Source organism: Pseudomyrmex gracilis, unplaced genomic scaffold, assembly GCF_002006095.1.
Source record: "Pseudomyrmex gracilis isolate BER0280 unplaced genomic scaffold, ASM200609v1 scaffold_230, whole genome shotgun sequence".
In the NCBI taxonomy this organism is placed as follows: Eukaryota; Metazoa; Arthropoda; class Insecta; order Hymenoptera; family Formicidae; genus Pseudomyrmex; species Pseudomyrmex gracilis.
This window is the reverse complement of record NW_018020814.1, coordinates 53,332-72,895: the sequence shown is the minus strand read 5'-3', so window position 1 is coordinate 72,895 and position 19,564 is coordinate 53,332. Positions and strand designations below refer to the sequence as shown.

Genomic DNA, 19,564 nt, shown 5'->3' with positions numbered 1-19,564 from the left:
TATATATTTTTTTTTTTTTTTTAAAGCTTAAATATATATTAACTTAACAATATATTAAGTAATAAAAAAAATTTTAGATGTTTAACCAATATGTCATATATCTACACATATCTCTAGATACGCTCCGAGTACGCTCTGTACGTGCATAAATTTGTGTGATAAGGGTATATGTAAAATATACGCCGCCATATGTAACTTCACACACAGCCGTAAAAAAGTTTTAAAACTTGTGACTATGTGTATGTATTTGAACAATTCGCGCATAAAACTCTCACAACATCGAGATCTCGAGAAACGCAAAAATGATTTTATTAAACTATATGTCATGTCGACTCTCGATCTTCTTCCTGTTCGGCGAACACGGAGACGCTGGACGGTATCCGTTCCGCGTTGTTATTTTCGTTCTCATCCTGTTCGGAAAGTAGCGGCACTACTTGCTGATTATTGGTATCGACTTCCGAGGGTTTTCTATTCTGGATCGGCAAAAAAGGCATCGGTATCGCGCCCGAAGGCGTTGTCGGCGCGGAGCGCGACAACCACCGTTTGGGTTTACTTCGTGAACTCGGCAACCCCAATGGCATGTACAATTTGCCCCTCGTTCTTCTGATTTTGTACGAGCCGACATCGCTCGGACTTAGTGACCGTTGTTGCGTGGTACTGCCACCGTTCGTTACGTACAATACCGGGGCTTGAGTCTGCTGACAATGTTTAATAGTGGTGTGTCCAGCGGACAAATGAGGAAGCTGTTGTATCTTATCCAATAGTTCTCGCAACTGAAAAAAAAAAAAAAAATTTTTGATTTTGATTTTTTTTATAATACAAGAAAGAATGTACGTACTTCTATTGTAGGGCTGGTAGCTCTCGGTGGAGAACAAGGTGATTGAGCAGCTAAACTTGATATGTCAGAGGTTGTTCGATGATTTGCCAGAGATACAACCGAACTCATATCGCCAGTCTCTCTTCTCTCGCACTCTGTCGCCGATAATCCGTCGACGCTATTGTTGCAAGAATACGGCGGTGGAATAATAGTGTTCGCTTCGTTCACCATGTTGTACATGAAGCTGGAGCTTAACGAATCTAATGTACTTGCGTGAGATAATGATCTGAAGTAACGCATTACAAAACCGGATGTTCCTTTACCCGAACTGTCTTCGTAACCGATCACTAATGGATAAAGGTCTGGCTTTGCAGTTACCTAAATATATAAATTGTATTGTATACACGCACACACGCACACACACAGTGAAAGTTTACATATTATTATATTTATATACACTTATTATTTGATGTTCTGTGTGTTGAACAATACAACGATATAAATTTGAAAGTACCCACCTCGTTATACGGTGGTGGCAATGCCTGAACAAAGGAACTACATCGGCTATAATGGGGAGGCGGATACCATGGACCTGTGGAAGTTCTTTCGGAAGATGTGCAATCTTCCGATAGTGAGGAACGATGACGTTTCCACAACCAGAAGCCGCATATTGCAGCTATAGCTAAGGCTACAAGCACTGCAACCCTATATAAACCCAAATATATATATTTTAGAATTATTTTGCAAGATCTTTGTGTGTATGTAAATGTGTATATATATACACATATGTGCGTGCGTGTGTGTGTGTGTATTATAAATATGCAAAAAACTTTTTTGCATTTTCCGCTCTTATTCTGTAATGTAAATACTCAAAAAAAAATACTAACCACAAATACCAATAAGTCCAAATCAGGAAATTGAACATTTCTGAAATATGAAGATGCATTGGTGTAAAAAGACTGTAACAACAACCAAGAGGACAGCACTCTTTTGGATGAGAGCAGCTAAAAGCAATAATATTATACTTTTTAATATTTATATTTATATTATATATATATATATATCTCTTCAAAGTATTTATATTCTCAGCATATTGTAAATTACTTATATGAAACATTAAACTTACACGTGTCCTCCATCGCACAGCCTAGAAGACACCTTTAGAAAATAAAATATTATAAATTACATATTATTGTTCTTTTAGAATAATAGTTAAGTTTATTATACTTAACTATTATTTTTCTAATCAAATTTGATTAGAAAAATAATAAACTGACTTAAGTCATTAGTTTATTACACACACTTTATTATTGAGAGAGAGAGAAATGGCTTTGGGTTTTTAATGTTTGTTATTTTAAATGTTATATTAATGTGTTATATAATATTGTTACATTAACAGATTTATTATAAAATGTACTCAAAGTCATCTTCGAAGAAATCTTACTTTTCCATACGTCACATTCGCATCACGTTTTTTTGTAATAATAAAATAATTCATAATTTCTTTGACATTATACAACGCTGATTTATACTCAAATCGGTGTGATTTTGGCAGTAGCGATCTTCTTCCGTGAGAATCAAATAGTTGTAAAAAATCGCAGAGCCTTTCGGAATTGGACGGTTAACCCATTAAAGACCATAACTAGAATGTAAAAAAATTTAATTGAAAGTACGATACGTCTTTATATTTTCCAAAAAGATAGATTTAAAAAATTTTAGACTTATTGAAAATATGGATCTATTTATAAATTTCGCGTTAAAAAAATTACGTCCCATTTCATGAGACGTACGTGAAATAGAAAAAAAAAAGTAGCAAAGTATATCATATGCAGCAATCTTTTCTCAATATTTTCTTAATTAATTTTTTTTATTACTAAACAAATAAATTTTAATACTATACAATATACGTGCACACATATGTTTATATAACATTACATATAATATTGTATTATATAAATAACACAAAAAAAAAATATATATGTATATATATATATATATATGTATATAGAGTCGGTTATAATAAAATTATTCACTTATAATAAAAATCTCATTCTTTATAAAAATATTGAATCTGTTGGTCGTTAATGGGTTAAAAAAAAGCGTGAAAAAACACTTACGCGCAAATGACAAGCACGGCGAGACGAGCATGTTATTGATCGAGGAGCGCGAGAAGCTGAACGGACAAAAAGTGTACGAGGCGAGGGTGCGAAACGTGTTTTCTTTCACAACCACGTATATCTCTTATACAATGCGCACAATTAATCTCTTATTCTATATACGTGTACACAAGAGCGATATACCGTATATAATCGCGAATCAATTGCGAATTGGCATTTCGTACGGGGGCTTTCTATCGTTGTTTCTTACTTGATCGACAAGCAACAGCAGAGTCAGCGTCAGAGTAGCGATCGCTGCGAAGGGTGCATTGAACATACGTTTCCTCGCAACTTGCAGCATTATTGCTCGCTATATACGAAAACGCATACGTCGTCCCGCTCTTATCTACACCTCACTCCGTTATTTATACTTTTTTTTTTTTTTTTTATCTACACACACACACATACACACACATATATATATAAGAGCACCAGCGAGCGACGGCTCTCGCCGCGCGTTTCGCTCTCCTTTTGCGGAATACCCTTTGCGCAGAAACCTTCTCGTCTTTTTCTCTTGTACTCATGCGCGTCATACATAAAATAAAGCTTTCGCAAATTGCTAATTAGGTCTTTACAAAGAAAACTTACAAAGAGTGTTTGCACGAGCTAAATTTATTTTCGATATTTTTTGATTATTTTCTGCGCCGCGCACAAGTTGTCAATGATACGCGTAAAATTTTCATTTAGATATTTGTTTGCAATTTAAGAAACTTTTATTATACGTAGTGAGAAAGAATTTTAGTATAAATAAAAAGCTCTTTTAGACTGGATTTTTGCATAAATACATAAATATATATAAAACAGTATTGCATATAGTAATTATAATTTATATTCAAAAAATTTGTTAAATATTTTATTACACATCGCACAGAAAAGCGGTCATGGACACATTTTGTGTGTGTTGTAAATTGGCGCTGCAATGCGCACGTTTTTGCGCATACGGCAGAAATCGCAATGAGGTGCACACTAAAGCTCTTTGCACAATGGACGGAATAGCGATAGCGATAGAAATAATACCAGTTGTAAAGCTCCTTGCACAATGGAAGGAATAGCGATAGCGATAGAAATAACACAGTTTTTAACACAGAATTCCAACTCGTCGGAAATTTTATTGCTATTGCTTATTCCGATTTTCTGATCTGCATTGATACATGTGTAGTTTTGTATGTTAGATTCCGCTGTTCCTACTTTTATTTTTAAATATAAACTTTTTAAAACTTTTGTTATTTCTATCGCTATCGCTATTCCGTTCATTGTGCAAGAGGCTTAAAGAGTTTATATTTATAAATAACGGTAGGAACAGCAAAATCTAACGTACAAAAATACACGTATCAAATACATGTATCAATGCAGATCAGAAAATCAGAATAAGCAATAGCGATAAAATTTCCGACGAGTTGGAATTCTGTGTTTAAAGCCCCTTGCACAATGGAAGGAATAGCGATAGCGATAGAAATAACACAGTTTTAGACACAGAATTCCAACTCGTCGGAAATTTCATCGCTATTGCTTATTCCGATTTTCTGATCTGCATTGATACATGTGTATTTTTGTATGTTAGATTCCCGCTGTTCCTACCGTTATTTATAAATATAAACTCTTTACAACTGGTATTATTTCTATCGCTATCGCTATTGCGTCCATTGTGCAAGGGGCTTAAAACTGTTATTTCTATCGCTATCGCTATTCCTTCCATTGTGCAAGGGGCTTAACATATCAAAGGACAAGCCACTCGTAGATATAGCTATGTAGTTGCCGCTGTACATCACTCTGAACATTGGCGCTCTTGAACAAGCGAGAAAGATTAGCCGCGTTCTATTCTTAGGCCTGTTCTACAATACAGTCGTAAGCCGTAAGTAGTAAGATATTGACCAATCACAATAGATTATTCTTCTGTAATTGGTCTGTGATTAGTCAATTTCTTACGACTTACAGCTTACGACAGTATCGTAGAACAGGCCTTAAGAGCCGTCTACAATAGAGAGTTGTAGGCCGTAACAGTAAGAAATTGACAAATCACAATCGATTATTCTTCTGTACTTTGTCTGTGATTGGTCAATTTCTTACTATTACGGCCTACAACTCTCCATTGTAGACGGCTCTTTACAGGCTAATATTACATTTGTCGTACGACAACGATTTGAAGTATGTTGATTGGTTATCAGATAGAGTTTTATAAAAAACTCTATTTGATAGCCAATCAATATATTTAAAATCTTTGTCGTAAGACAAATGTAATACTAGCCTTATATTGAATAATATCGCGCGCGAAATATAAATTAGAGATATCTTATTGGTTCCGCTATATTTTACGTCACGATCACTAAGATAGAAGACAAAGTGTGGCCAGACCATAAACATAAGGAGCTTTAAAGAGCCGTCTACAATGGAGAGTTGTAGGCCGTAATAGTAAGAAATTGACAAATCACAATCGATTATTCTTCTGTACTTTGCCTGTGATTGGTCAATTTCTTACTATTACGGCCTACAACTCTCCATTGTAGACGGCTCTTAAGGTGATTGGTCTCCCACCGTTCTTATTGTAAGAGAGAGAGACAATTACTCCAGCACTATCTCTTAATGTTGTATTCAACTTCGTCATATAAATGTTCCGTCTATTAAGCCTATATCACACTACGGATTGGGATTGAGATTGGATTGAAATTTGACCAATCAGAAAAAAGAAAACCAATCCAAGGTACCTTTAATGGGTGCGTTCAGACAACTCAACGGTTGAGAGATCATCACTTATGATAGGACTATTCTTCAAAATCTGCTGCGGTTCCAAAAGTATGATCCAATCAGAAGTGATTATCTCTCAACCGTTGTGCAACTGTTGAGTTGTCTGAACACACTTATTAGGTGCGTTCAAACAACTCAACCGTTGAGAGATCATCGCTTATGATTGGATCATACTTTTGGAGCCGTAGCAGATTTTGAAGAATAGTCCTATCATAAGTGATGATCTCTCAACCGTTGAGTTGTCTGAACGCACCCATTATTTTTGGCTGCGTTCCGTTTAACGCATATGCGCGCATTTATCTATAGTACACGTGACGTATAGTATAGATAAACGCGCGCGTATGCGTGAAACGGAACGCGGCCATGGTCTTTAAGCCTATGGCACACTACGGATTGGGATTGAGATTAGATTGAAATTTGACCAATTAGAAAAAAGAAAACCAATCCTAAGTTTAGTGATCTTCTCTCTGATTGGCCAAATTGCAATCCAATCTCAATTCTAATCCGTAGTGTGACATAGACTTTAGTGTAGAATAGGCCTAAGAAGAAAGAGAGATGAGTGAACGAGCAAAAAAAAAAAAGAGCGAAAAAGCTAAAGAGATAGTATATAACAAAGAGAAGAAATTATAAGATAATCGTATCAAAAGTGCATAAAGGCACGCGGGCACTTTGCAGATTTGTTTTTACTTTCCTTGTATAGACTTGCTCATGAATTTTTACGATAATTTATGTGTATTTTGTGACTCTTGTTCATAATGTTTTATATATTTGACGTTCTGCTGTGCCGGTTACTTCATCCGCTCCTCCTAAGCGTTGCATAGAACGCTACGGTAAAACGATGGCTGATTATCTCAGGTAACGAATAAAAAACTTTTCTAAAAATCGCATTATTACATTGAGGTTGATGACACGCACATCCATATTGTATAAAACTTTGAATGTAGTATCAAATAAAATTGAACTAAACGCGTGCATCGCGTCTTCCATGACAAAGATTTATTTACAGCATAGTATTTGTTTTTATTTGCATTTTTAATAAAAAAAAAAAAGAATATCTTTTAATATAAAAGAATAATAATCATCATTACATAAAAAAAGAAATTTGTATATTTATTTATTTTTTTTCATCAGAATATATCAAAATATCTTTGTATTAATTCAATGATTCGTCTTGTTTTAGCTTATATATTAGAATTCTATTAGACAATTTGTAAGACACATGGCAGACAAAAAATCAGATTACCATGCGCCTTGTGCGAATGATGAAAAGGATGAAATTGAAGGCCTCAATGAGAAGTTGTTGCAACTGTTATACGCACAGAAATTGTCATCTCTGGCTACAAATCAGTTATCGCATAACATTCAACTAGAAAATAATAGAAGTTATAAACTAGAATCCAATGCGTCAGGTTCTTCATTGTCCAGTACTCATTGTAGACATGATTGTTCTGTTGTGTATCATGATAATCCAATACGGATGTCAGCTAAACAATCTTATCTTCCACCCATCGGTGTGTTCTGGGATATCGAGAACTGTCAAGTTAGTGTTTTAATTTTTTGTTTCGTTTAGAATAAAAGATTACAATTGTTACTATTTTTAAATTACAGGTTCCTAAAGGTCGATCCGCCATAGCAGTGACACAAGTAATCAGAGACAAATTTTTTAATGGCTACAGAGAGGCAGAATTTATTGTAGTTTGTGATGTTCAGAAAGAAAATATTCAAATCATTCAAGAATTGAATGATGCTCAGGTAAAATAATTGCGCATCAATTTCATTGCTATCAGTAGTTTTCTTAATTGACTTATTGTTTGCATTTGTAGGTCAATTTAATACATGTAGCTGCTACATGCAAGAATGCCGCAGATGAGAAGCTTAAACAATCTATCAGAAGATTTGCCGACATTCATGGCAGTCCAGCGGCCATAATCTTAATATCCGGTGACATTAATTTTGCTGCTGATCTCAGTGATTTACGTCATAGGAAAAAAATTCATGTGATACTGCTGCATAAAAAGAATACCTCAGAAGCATTAATATTATGCGCTAACGAGCATTATGATTTTTTGGAGCTTACGGAACAACTGCCATCCAGAACTCCAGCAAAGGTATGAAGACTGGTATGTGAAGATCCATAATATCAATAAGAATCTTTATCCATTACTGATAATATAAGTCTGTATAAACTATATTTTTTTGTGTATTTTTTTTTAAATAAATAATGTTAAGAGCATAATGTACATGGTATTTTTCCATTTTTAATTTCCACATACTCTTTTTTTGTCTTGTGTAAGTTGAGATGATGCCAATATAAATTTCTCAATATAAAATTTCTCCTAAAATACACATAACTTACGATTTATTTGTTAACACATAAACGCTTCTATATAATTCTGCGAAATACCTGATATAATTTATATCTGTCATATTGACTCTTGTGATTCTCATAAGATATAAATATTTGTATTCGTTTTAATGTTGCGAGTTTCATAAGATATTATAAAAAATATTTGTGTTTATTTTAATTTTTATTTACACATGTAGCTAATAAGTTTTTTGTGGAAGGAAAATTATCAGTATAATATTGTAGAAATATCACACAGTTAATTATATATTTACTGTGCTTCTAATACTCTGAAATATGTGATCTAATTTATGTGGTCTTTTATATTCCATATATATATATTTTCATTATATCGATGAAATAATTCAACACTTTCAGGGATGTGAATCTTATGATCTTCTAATTAGTAACCTTCCTGACGAAAGAGAAGTTTTCATTAAGCGTCGTCTTAAACAATTATCTGACAATTGTGGTGGTCGTGTGATAGATGTCCAGTCAAATACTGCCATTGTACGCTTTCCAACTCAAATTTCTGCAGACAGGTATATATCTTATTGTAGAAAAGAGAGAGAGTTATTCATTAACAGCGCTTCGGGATAAGATTCTCCAAACTGTAGGAGAGAGAGAGAGAGAGAAGGAAGGAAGAAAGAAATATGTTAAAAAATGTAGCATCGAGTAATCTTTGATTACTTCTTTTTTAAACTGATTTCTTGAAAAATTTACTTTGTACACAAATCTTACATAAATTTTTCATAGAAGCAGCTACCTGGATGTGTATTATGTTTTGTTTTTTAGATGTAAAATTAGAAGTAACATGGTGTTTACAAAAGTGCTTCAAAAATTCTAACCTGTGATCTCAAAAAGTTAATATTGAGACTTTTCTTGATTGGTTAGCGTGCACATTATAGTATATGTTTTTGTGTATATATGAACTTCTATTTAAATAACCCGCCTAAGTTTCATGTAAATCGGTCTTTCAATATTCTCTGTAATGCTATTGGATTGGTACATACCCTATATGAAAAAAAAGAAAAGAAAAAACAAATTATTCGTCTTTTCTCCATTACGTATAGGTCTAGAGTAGGGATGAAAATATAAATAAAGATTTGAAATATCGGAGAATATAATGTAACGTACATAATAGTACCAAAGAGAACATCTGTATATGTAATAAGAGAGAGAGTCTGCGTACTATTTATATTATTAGTAATATTTAAGAGTCAATCGTTAAAGAAAATCTTTATTTTTATACAAAATAATATGTATATTATTGATTATTTATATTGTGTATTGTGTTGAAGTGTTGTATCACAAAAATGTTAACTAATGGTTTTGCTTTTACACACAGTAAGTTACATATATACACGGAACGTGTGTCCTTTAGTTTAACATCTCGAGAACTATTTTATTTATTTAGTGCGATATGATAATTCTTCTTAAAACAAATAACGCTACTGAATAATTAATAAATTATTCGATGTCGTAGAGTCAAAATGTGTCGAAATTTATATTTGTACATTCTCTTGCTTGTTGCAAGGTCATCCGTGAGCTGAACTGCTTCAGTTCAGTTGACTATACAATAACAATGTGACTTTTTTCATTACTTTTGATAGAGCTCAGAAGCGTATGGAAGGAGAATTGGTTTTTGGATCGAAAATATCAGTGAAACATCTCAACAAGGAAAAGGAAAATACGGTTGTTAAAAATTTTGGTATGTTTATATATTGGCACGCTATTCTATTGAAATTAATCGTTATTCCGATTGTCAAACTTTATTATACAATGATTCATAATATTGCAGGAAATATTACAATACGAAGTCGAGCAGTTAGCGAATCGGAGATTGTTAGTGGCAATAACCAAAGCGGCTCTAAACAAATGTACGCTACAAGCGCTTCTGTATTAGGGACAAGAACCCTTCCAATTCCGCATTATCAGTCGTCGTCATCCGTAGTGGGTGTTTATCCTCCTGCTCTTAATGCTCATTGTACTGTCAATGCTCCACCAACAGGGTTAGTTTGTCAAATTTTATCATATGTACGCTTATCAATCTTTTTCGATTTTTTTATTCAAATGATGGAGAATCCGAGAACGAGCTCTGGAGTCGCGAGTAGATTTTTATCCTTGCTTGATTCGAGCAATGAAACAATATTTGATCTTATCTGATGAAACATATATTTGGTTGATGAGACAAGATTTTTTTAAATAGAAATGTATAATTGATTCATTTTATGCTTATTTATATTTTTTCAGGATAATACAACAACCTCCTCCGATATTTTATGGAAGGTCATATCCGAATACTGGTGATTTAACTATTAATAGAGCGTATAATGAACTCGCTAGAGTGCAGTCGCCTATAATCTGGCCGGTTGTAGGACCGCAACAATATGGCCACGTGTGGGAAGAACCGTACAAAGTTAGTCTTTTATATTCAAACACATATAGGTTTATAAATTATATATAGTTAATAAGTTAATAAAAAAAAAACCTTTCGTTGTTAATTGTCTTATATAATAATTATGTTAAAACACTGATGATTTAAAGATTGAGAAACCGAAAGTAATTGGAAAACGAGCTCACGTCTCGCAGGTTCGAGATAATGCTGTTAGTACAGTTTCTCGTACTTCGGAAAGCCTTAGGCGTATCAGAGGTACTCACGGTTCATTTACCCATTCCTCCGAATGGATCGGAGGACGATTGCCATATAATTCATTAACTATTCCATCTAATTTTAATGGTAACGATTGAAAACTCAAGAATATTTGCGCTCTATGTTTGGTTAATATATTGTATATTTAATAGTATATATATATTATTTTACATGTCAGGAGGACAATCCAGTTCTTTTAAACGGCGCAGTCCGTCCCCGTTATATGACGCACCAACTAGAGAAAAAAATACGTGGCACAGTCAAGTACGAAAAAAACTTAGTCGTTAAAAATAATGCAGTAAAAGTCGTAAACGTGATTAATAGTTTTCTTTTGTTTTAAGAATCAACAACAAATTCCCGCGCGAAAGACACCATCGCCTTATGAAAACAGCGTGTTACAAGGAGTAGCGCAATCATACTTGCTACACAATCAAACTTCGCGTTCGCATCTTAGCGATGCGGAAAACGAAGAAGTGGAGGTATATATTTTAGTATATATATACAGAGTGTCCCAGAATTGGTGTGACATCTCTCGTAGGCAGGTAGAAGGAGTAAAACCGAGTCGAAAAGTCCTGAACCATTTTTTTCTATTATTTAAAATAAAGGAGTAAATTGTTGAGTAAATCGGGCCAATCAGCGCCGATCTTTAGCCACGTCAGTGAACCGCGCGGAGCGCTCACACACACACCAGGCGTGTGGCTAAAGGTCGGCGCTGATTGGCCCGATTTACTCGACAATCACTCCTTTATTATAAATAATAGAAAAAAATGGTTTAGGACTTTTCGACTCAGTTTTACCTGCCTACGAGAGATGTCGCACCAATTCTGGGACACCCTGTATATATGTATATGTATATAAAAGAGAATATGTTAATATTGTAATAAATGTAACAGATTTCTTTAATATTGTTTTTTTTTTCTTTTTTTTTTTAGAAATTTCTCAATTCTACAAATCGTAACGGATCTAGCAGCATTAATGTCGCTAACGTGCCAATAGAATTGCAAGTAACAAATTTAGATCAGAATATCGATATGAAAGACATGAAGCGAATTCTCACATCTGTGTTCATGGAGCATGTGTCTGTACGTTGTTTATTTGAAGTTTAAGTTTCAATATAACTAAAAAAAATGATATTATATATAATATTGATTACATGTGTTGCCAGAAAAAGAAAAAAAAAACAAACTTTATATATTCTTTCAGGTCTGTCATATCTCAATATTTACACAATCGGACGGCAATTTTGCTGCCAGTGTTAAAGTGCCATCTCTGCAGGACGCGCAATACGCAATTTCGCAATTGCATCGTCGTAAGATAGGTTACAAACGTATTTTGATATCTTACGCGCATACAGGTGGACCAAATCCCCAACTTATTCGCGCCCAGATTGTGATGCTGTTGCAAGAAGTCCCGGGACACAAACTTCCGTTGTTCAAGTTTCGCGAAATGTACGAGAGCCGTTTTATGATCTCTATAAGCGTATCCGAATTATACAAGATGAGAGATGTATGCATAATTACAGAAGATCCTAGCGGCAGAATGGTTACACTTAATCCCGACCATAGAAACACACCGTCACCGTGCTTTAGCAAAACAGTACAAGTATGTAATGTGTTATATCGTTTAGGGTTGTGTGAGAATATTTGTTTGCAATATTATTTATTCCATAATAAAATGATGACTAGAAGCCGAGTCTGAGTTTTTCCGGTAAAAGTAGAGCTTCAATGTTCCTCTTACTGTCGAGAATCTTTGATCATATTGTAAAGCGATATGTTGCACTGAACATTCTGCTATTTGGTAGAAAATTTATATTTTAGATTATATAAGATATATTTACATTGCATAATGCTTATAGGATGGACAAGTAAAATTGCCGTATTGCATACTTCATCATACATCAAAACCATTATCCGACAAAGGCTGGGCGGAACAAGAAATGGCATCCTTGCCTAATGTAAAAATTTCTTTGAAAATTCTTGAATTTCGTATGCAACAATTATTGGCATCGCACAGCGGTATTCTACCTTTGCCAAGGTAAGCAATTTTTATTAAGTTTTTTTTATGCAAATAAATTCTTAATAATATTTTTATATATTACCATTATACATATATGTATATAATAGTAATATACAGGGTGTCCGACAATTACTTTAACATCTCTCGTAGGCAGATAGAAGGAGTAAAACTGAGTCGAAAAGTCCTGAACCATTTTTTTCTATTACGTATAATAAAGGAGTAATTATTGAATTATTAAATCAAGCCAATCAACGCCGACCTTTAGCCGAACCCACGTCAGTGAACCACACGTCTGGTGTGCGTGAGCGCTCCGCACGGCTCACTGACGTGAGCCCGGCTAAAGGTCGGCGCTGATTGGCCTGATTTACTCAATAATTACTCCTTTATTATGTGTAATAGAAAAAAATGGTTCAGGACTTTTCGACTTAGTTTTACTCCTTCTACCTGCCTACGAGAGATGTTAAAGTAATTGTCGGACACCCTGTATATAAAACTAATATGTATGTATGTGTATACGTATGTAATGATACGTATGTAAATATATATGTGTAAATACACACACATATATATATATACATATGTAATGTTTCTGTATTTTTATTATCATTAATTTTTCAAACTTTAAAATACGCGCGTATCACTCAATCTTATTAAATTGAATAATTTTAGTCTTCCGAACTGCTATGAAGTCGAATTCAAAGAACAGTTAGAAATCGTAGAAAATGGTGTACCATTGGAACATCTGGTATCATGCTTATCGTCCGTTGAATTGAGACAAGACATCGGTTGCGTGAAATATATTGTATGGATAGGAAAGAAAGAGCAGGAAAATAACCACGAGGGTAATTTGTCTCTTCTATAGAAATTAAGTAAAAAATAAAAAAAAAAACAAAAAAAAAACAAACTACTTTTATCAAATTTTATAAACGTCACATAACACGTTGTTTCTTTCAGAAACTAAGTGCGTGAGTCCACCGCTTGCAAATCAGTTAGCCCTTTTTAGTCGCGAATTAGTCGATCTTCTGAAAACCGCACCGCACTGCCAATTACCCTTTAATCGATTCATACCAGCTTATCATCATCACTTCGGACGACAATGTAGAGTTGCTGATTATGGGTTCACTAAACTAATTGATTTGCTAGAGGCACTTACACACACAGTCCAAGTATGTAAATTGAACAATGTGTCTCAAAAGATGGTAAAAACTTTTTAAAACGACCAATCTACAAATCATTGCGTGTGTATTTTTTGTTCAGGTAATGGGCGAAGGTAACAAACGCGTAGTTACGTTATCGCATCGCGCGCAGATACGCCGATTCACTTCGGATTTATTACGAGTATTGAAATCCAAAGCAAGTAAACAAGTGGCGCTTTCCGAATTTCCGAGTGTTTATACAAGAGTAATAGGTACAAATAGCTCTATATATATATATATATATACCGATTTGCGCGCGCGTGTTTATATAAAATTGCAACGCACAGAAATCAAGATTATTATCTTTTTTTTTTTTTTGCAGCAAAACCGTGGGATATTGTAGATTACGGTGTATGCGAGATCGACGATATTCTCGGTGAAGTGTCCGAAAGTACGGTCGTTGTAACGCCTATCGAGGGAGGAGATAAAATGATAGCTATTCCCAAACGCGAACAGACCATAGAAGAGATCGAGCGAACAAAATTGTTTGCCAAGGAAGTATGTGCAAAATGCAAAAACTCATTGAGAGAATTATTATTGAATTCGAGTATAAAGTAAAATCTCGATTAACTAAGAAATGAATAAGGTCATACGAGCCACTTTGCAGGATGTTATGCTGAAATGTTCTATTATATATACAGGGTGTCCCAGAATTGCCGTACAATCTCTCGTAGGCAGATAGAAGGAATAAAACTGAGTCGAAAAGTCTTGAATCATTTTTTTTCTATTATTTATAATAAAGGAGTAATTATTGAGTAAATCAGGCCAACCTTTAGCCAGGCGCACGTCAATGAGCCACGCGCCTGGTGTGTGTAAGCATTCCGCGCAGTTCACTGACGTGCGCCTGGCTAAAGGTCGGCGCTGATTGGCCTGATTTACTCAATAATTTACTCCTTTATTATAAATAATAGAAAAAAATGGTTCAGGACTTTTCGACTCAGTTTTATTCCTTCTACCTGCCTACGAGAGATTGTACGGCAATTCTGGGACACCCTGTATATATGTATACATATATATAATAGAACATTTCAGCATAACATCCTGCAAAGTGGCTCGTATCGACCTTATTCATTTCTTAGTTATTACTTCAGAGCCTTTAAATTTCTTTATTAATTGTTAATAAAATCTCGATTCTTCTTTCGATTTAACAGGTTGTCGAATTGTTGCAACACGCGCCCCAATGTAGAATGTTGTTCAACAAATTTGTACCTTCCTATCATCATCATTTCGGTCATCAGTGTCGCGTGTCGGATTACGGATTTACCAAACTGATCGAATTGTTCGAGGCAATTCCGGATGTAGTTAAGATTGATGAGGTGAACGGAGGCGAAAGACAGATATCGCTCACCGAAAAGGAGGGTCTGAAAGTACTAGGCGAGCAGATATCAAAATTGGTCACCCGTGCCAAAGGTGGTATCAGCATCTCCAGCATTGCGCAAGCATTTCTACGTCAGTTTGGTTACGCATTACGACCCGAATTATTCGGTTGCACTTCTATGTTACAATTAATGCATAAGCTTGGAGATTACATTCAAGTAATAATGTCATCTATATATATGTATTGTATAATCTAGTTTTTATAGCGCTTAAAATTTGACATTTAACTTTATTTGAATTTTCTTTCTTGTCGTGTCGCCAGATCATAGATTTGGCCACAGGACCGGCCATCATTACAATAGACAAGTCGCACTTGCAACAAACAACTCTCCAATGTCGACGTTTGCTCATGGAGCAACTTCAATTCAAAATGCCGGTCAGAGAATTTGTCCAACAATATTCCCAATGTTACTTGAAACAGTGCAATCTGGACGAAATTATGAAAGATTTGGCAGACGTTGTTCGGGTACGTAGAACTCTTTAAGTACTGAACATTTTTGACAATTTTGTGCTAAAACAAAAGTCGAAATGTTGTAGAAATATTTGTGTTGTGTATATGTTAAAAATTATATGTTTTTGCAGTTTACAGTAATAAACGGCGAACAATTTATTGAACTTACACCGTTACATCGGTTTGCTTGTGATCTTTATCGCGTAATGATGAATTGCGGCGGTGCATTAAACTTATCGCAGTTTGATGTGTCTTACGCAGCCATCATAGGTTCATCTTGTAAACCCGCACAATACGGTTTCCCAACAATAACCGCGCTTTTACAAGCCTTACCCTGTACCGTGACAATAAAAGAGACACGAAAAAAAGAGGCGATTATCTATTTAAACAAAAAGTTAGCTGGTAGGTAATAAACAAGGAATTAACGCATAATATATATATATACAGGGTGTCCCAGAATAGCCGTACAATCTCTCGTAGGCAGATAGAAGGAATAAAACTGAGTCGAAAAGTCCTGAACCATTTTTTTCTATTATTTATAATAAAGGAGTAATTATTGAGTAAATCAGGCCAATCAGCNTGATTGGCCCGCTTTACTCAATAATTACTCCTTTATTATAAATAATAGAAAAAAATGGTTCAGGACTTTTCGACTCAGTTTTATTCCTTCTATCTGCCTACGAGAGATTGTACGGCTATTCTGGGACACCCTGTATATTTGCGATTTACGAGACGCTCTTTCTTATAACTCAAATGTTTTCTCTGCAAGCTGCGGCAGGTATACTTTTGCCAACAATATTCAAACCAATGTCGTCCTATCAAGATACGGATTCCAGTAACGAATCGTTCGAGAGCGATTCCTCATGTCGCATTAATTCAGCTGTGAACATAATGGACGATCACGAGAACTGGATGGACAACTTAACGGTTAGTTCTTGGAAGATAAAAAACGAGAAAACTTTATGGCCGGAGAATCGGAACAAATATTGGAATAATTTGCCAAGTGCGGAAGAACACTCTATTAACTGGTCACTTCCGGAAAGTGGCGGTGAAAGCTTCTTGAACAGTTTGATACGCACACCCAGATTGCAACGTAACTTCCCTCCTCCGCCACCTAAGCCCGATTCGCCGCTTGAGGTATTCTTATTTTATTGTAATGTTAAAATATTACAAAGATATTTATATTCTGACGTATACAGGGTGATTCAGAACAACCCGTTATCCTTGAAAATATATATATCTTCTTCTTGACTAAATTCTAAGACAACTTTTTATTTGGCAAAATTTTGTCTGAAGCTTACTTTTTGAGTTACTAATAAAAATAGTTTGACGTACCATGAGTCGGATTTAAAAGGTAGGCAGGGGCGGCGCAACTCACCGTGATTGACAGTAATTTATGTGATGCACGGATTAAATGATACAAATTACGAATGAGTAAATAAATAAGTAAGAGAAAAAAAGAGAGAGAGAGACAGAAAAAGATACAGAAACAATGCGTAGCGATCAGGTGATCGCGTCAGGCACCACACGTAATCGCCCGCGTCTCTGACGGTGAGTTGCGCCGTGTCTCTGCCTACCTCTTGCATCCGACTTGTGGTAAGTCAACTATTTTTATTAGTAACTCAAAAAGTAAGCTTCAGACAAAATTTTGCCAAATAAAAAGTTGTCGTAGAATTTAGTCAAGAATATGTATTTTCAAGGATAACGGGTTGTTCTGAATCACCCTGTATACACACTCACATACACTGTAAAAGAACTTGGTACGATATTAGTTAACAAATAATGAATCAAAGGGCCGATACGAGCAGTAAATACAAGGTGATGGTGTATGAAAAGCAGTTTTTTTTATTAAAAGACACAACAGACGTTTCGGTCCATGGACGTTTGGACCTTCTTCGGTGAAACAAATTAATGCAGGATGGAAAACACGTGGAGATCACAGCATTATTAAACACAGTTGAAACAAAACAACAACTTGATATAAAGATGGACAAGAGAAAGAAACTACTGACACGGGTGGTCAGTACACAGTTTCTTTCTCTTATCCGTCTTTATATCAAGTTGTTCATCTCACTTGTGTTTTCCATCCTGCATTAATTTGTTTCACCGAAGAAGGTCCAAACTCATGGACCGAAACGTCTGTCTTTTAATAAAAAAAAACTGCTTTTCATACACTATCACCTTGTATTTGCTGCTCGTATCGGCCCTTTGATTCATTACTTGACAATTTCACGAGCGAATTACGGATTAGTTTATTAATTTGTTTTTTTCTCGCAGGATATCACGTACAAGAGAGAACATTGGAAATCGTGGATGTCCCCAACAAAATTTACATACCCGCAAGATGAGCATTCAACGAACGTACAAGTAAAATTTTATTCTTCTGTTGAATATATATATGTGACAATTATGAAAATTGTTTGTTTTTTTTTCTATATAATTAGTTATAATTTAAGAATAAAAAACAGCCGTAATATAATTCGAGCTGGTGAAATAGACCTTCCGGCTATGAAACCGAGATTGAGGTGGCTTAAATAAATTCAAACAGTATCCCCCAAAAAACAGAGATCAGAAGAACGTTTCGATCTTTATTTTTTAGATCATCATCAGCCTCTCACTGGACGGATACTGTTTGAATTTATTTAAGCCACCTCAATCTTGGTTTCATAACCGGAAGGTCTATTTCACCAGTTCTAGTTATAATTTGTTTTTGTTTATTCTTTTAAAGGTCCCTCCATTGACCTTGCCGAGCTGGAATCAAATTCTATCCGGCGACGGTACGTCAAACTTGCTATCGCCAACCAAAAATCTATTACCTGCCGCTGCGAATCCTTTGTACCCGCCTAGTTCCCCTTACTATACCAAGTCCGTTGTTGCACCACACCCGTCAGAATTGCCGCTACCTTCACTATCGCTAACGCCCAAGAAAAATATGTCTACCGATAATCAGAAGAAAACTGCCGTTAACGCGAGGATGCATTTCAATCTTACAAGTTCCGAAAGCGAGGATAACACTATTGATGATGAAAGCGATAGTCACAGTACTTCCAGTAAGCTCTGTAAGTCTAATCCGTATATAGATACAACACGTTCAAGTGATTTATAAATATGTAAAATATATAAATTTTTGACACTGTGTTTATTTATTGAAAGAAAAACTTGTTTTCTGTAAGAAAACATTCTATAGAACAATGATGTGGATAATAATATATATTTTAAAATACTAAATTGTAACTATTGTTGTTTCAGTAATTAAAGGGAAAAGACGTCTAGCGGCGCAATTCAATCAACCAATCGAATCATAGAAACAAAGATGTACAGATATAAAATATATTAAAAAGTGATAAAGCTCAAGACAAAAAACTACTTGAGCAAAAAAATCTTGCTCTGGGATAGTGATAAGAAATTACCGGACTACAACAATATTTCAGTAGGTTTGTCCATTTGAGAAGGTCGAATTACCTATATGTATTATATTTTACAGAGATTGGTAGGTACCGCATTAACTTAATTTATTCTTCAAATTTACGATAAATTTATGTATAGATTACACAATATATGTAAAATTGATAAAAAAAAAAAAAAAAAAAAAAAAAAAAAAAAAAAAAAAAAGGATATATAAACAGAAACTATTTTCAAAATATATAAGAATTATATGTCAAGTAGAGAAATACGATTGCTATAATTGAGATCGTTACATGCGGAAATTACATGAGCGATGTTTATATCTGATGACATTTGCTGATGATTGGGAAACATGTAGCATTTCTCGTACTGTGATATAGGATATATATATATATAAAAAAAAAAAA

At 34.7% G+C, this 19,564-nt stretch overlaps 2 protein-coding genes across 8 annotated transcripts; one reads left to right on the top strand and one right to left on the bottom strand.

The window, feature by feature from the left end:
* Window positions 1–21: 21 nt before the first annotated feature.
* On the bottom strand, window positions 22–3,431 carry LOC109858918. 4 transcript variants are annotated; one of them, XM_020436632.1, is made up of 7 exons: window positions 2,935–3,275; window positions 2,262–2,459; window positions 1,944–1,975; window positions 1,705–1,821; window positions 1,336–1,522; window positions 839–1,195; window positions 22–773 (listed from the first exon to the last, which is right to left on the bottom strand). In XM_020436632.1, exons 2-7 carry the CDS (start codon window positions 2,313–2,315, stop codon window positions 324–326), a joined length of 1,197 nt encoding a protein of 398 aa, XP_020292221.1. In that variant the 5' UTR covers window positions 2,316–2,459; window positions 2,935–3,275; the 3' UTR covers window positions 22–323. The 4 variants fall into 4 exon arrangements, with proteins under 4 accessions (XP_020292221.1, XP_020292222.1, XP_020292219.1 ...); XM_020436633.1 differs by having other exon boundaries at window positions 3,185–3,271; XM_020436630.1 differs by lacking the exon at window positions 2,262–2,459 and having other exon boundaries at window positions 3,185–3,431.
* Window positions 3,432–6,290: 2,859 nt separating this feature from the next.
* LOC109858929 (meiosis arrest female protein 1) lies at window positions 6,291–19,336 on the top strand. 4 transcript variants are annotated; one of them, XM_020436649.1, is made up of 25 exons: window positions 6,291–6,570; window positions 6,896–7,255; window positions 7,324–7,467; window positions 7,539–7,823; window positions 8,438–8,601; window positions 9,673–9,770; window positions 9,861–10,071; window positions 10,313–10,478; window positions 10,607–10,799; window positions 10,891–10,976; window positions 11,054–11,191; window positions 11,645–11,794; window positions 11,916–12,314; window positions 12,568–12,746; window positions 13,398–13,570; window positions 13,683–13,894; window positions 13,986–14,136; window positions 14,247–14,422; window positions 15,076–15,459; window positions 15,564–15,767; window positions 15,884–16,154; window positions 16,522–16,679; window positions 18,030–18,119; window positions 18,481–18,811; window positions 19,002–19,336. In XM_020436649.1, exons 2-25 carry the CDS (start codon window positions 6,935–6,937, stop codon window positions 19,055–19,057), a joined length of 4,740 nt encoding a protein of 1,579 aa, XP_020292238.1. In that variant the 5' UTR covers window positions 6,291–6,570; window positions 6,896–6,934; the 3' UTR covers window positions 19,058–19,336. The 4 variants fall into 4 exon arrangements, with proteins under 4 accessions (XP_020292238.1, XP_020292237.1, XP_020292239.1 ...); XM_020436648.1 differs by having other exon boundaries at window positions 16,522–16,889; XM_020436650.1 differs by lacking the exon at window positions 6,291–6,570 and having other exon boundaries at window positions 7,150–7,226; window positions 16,522–16,889.
* Window positions 19,337–19,564: the final 228 nt, after the last annotated feature.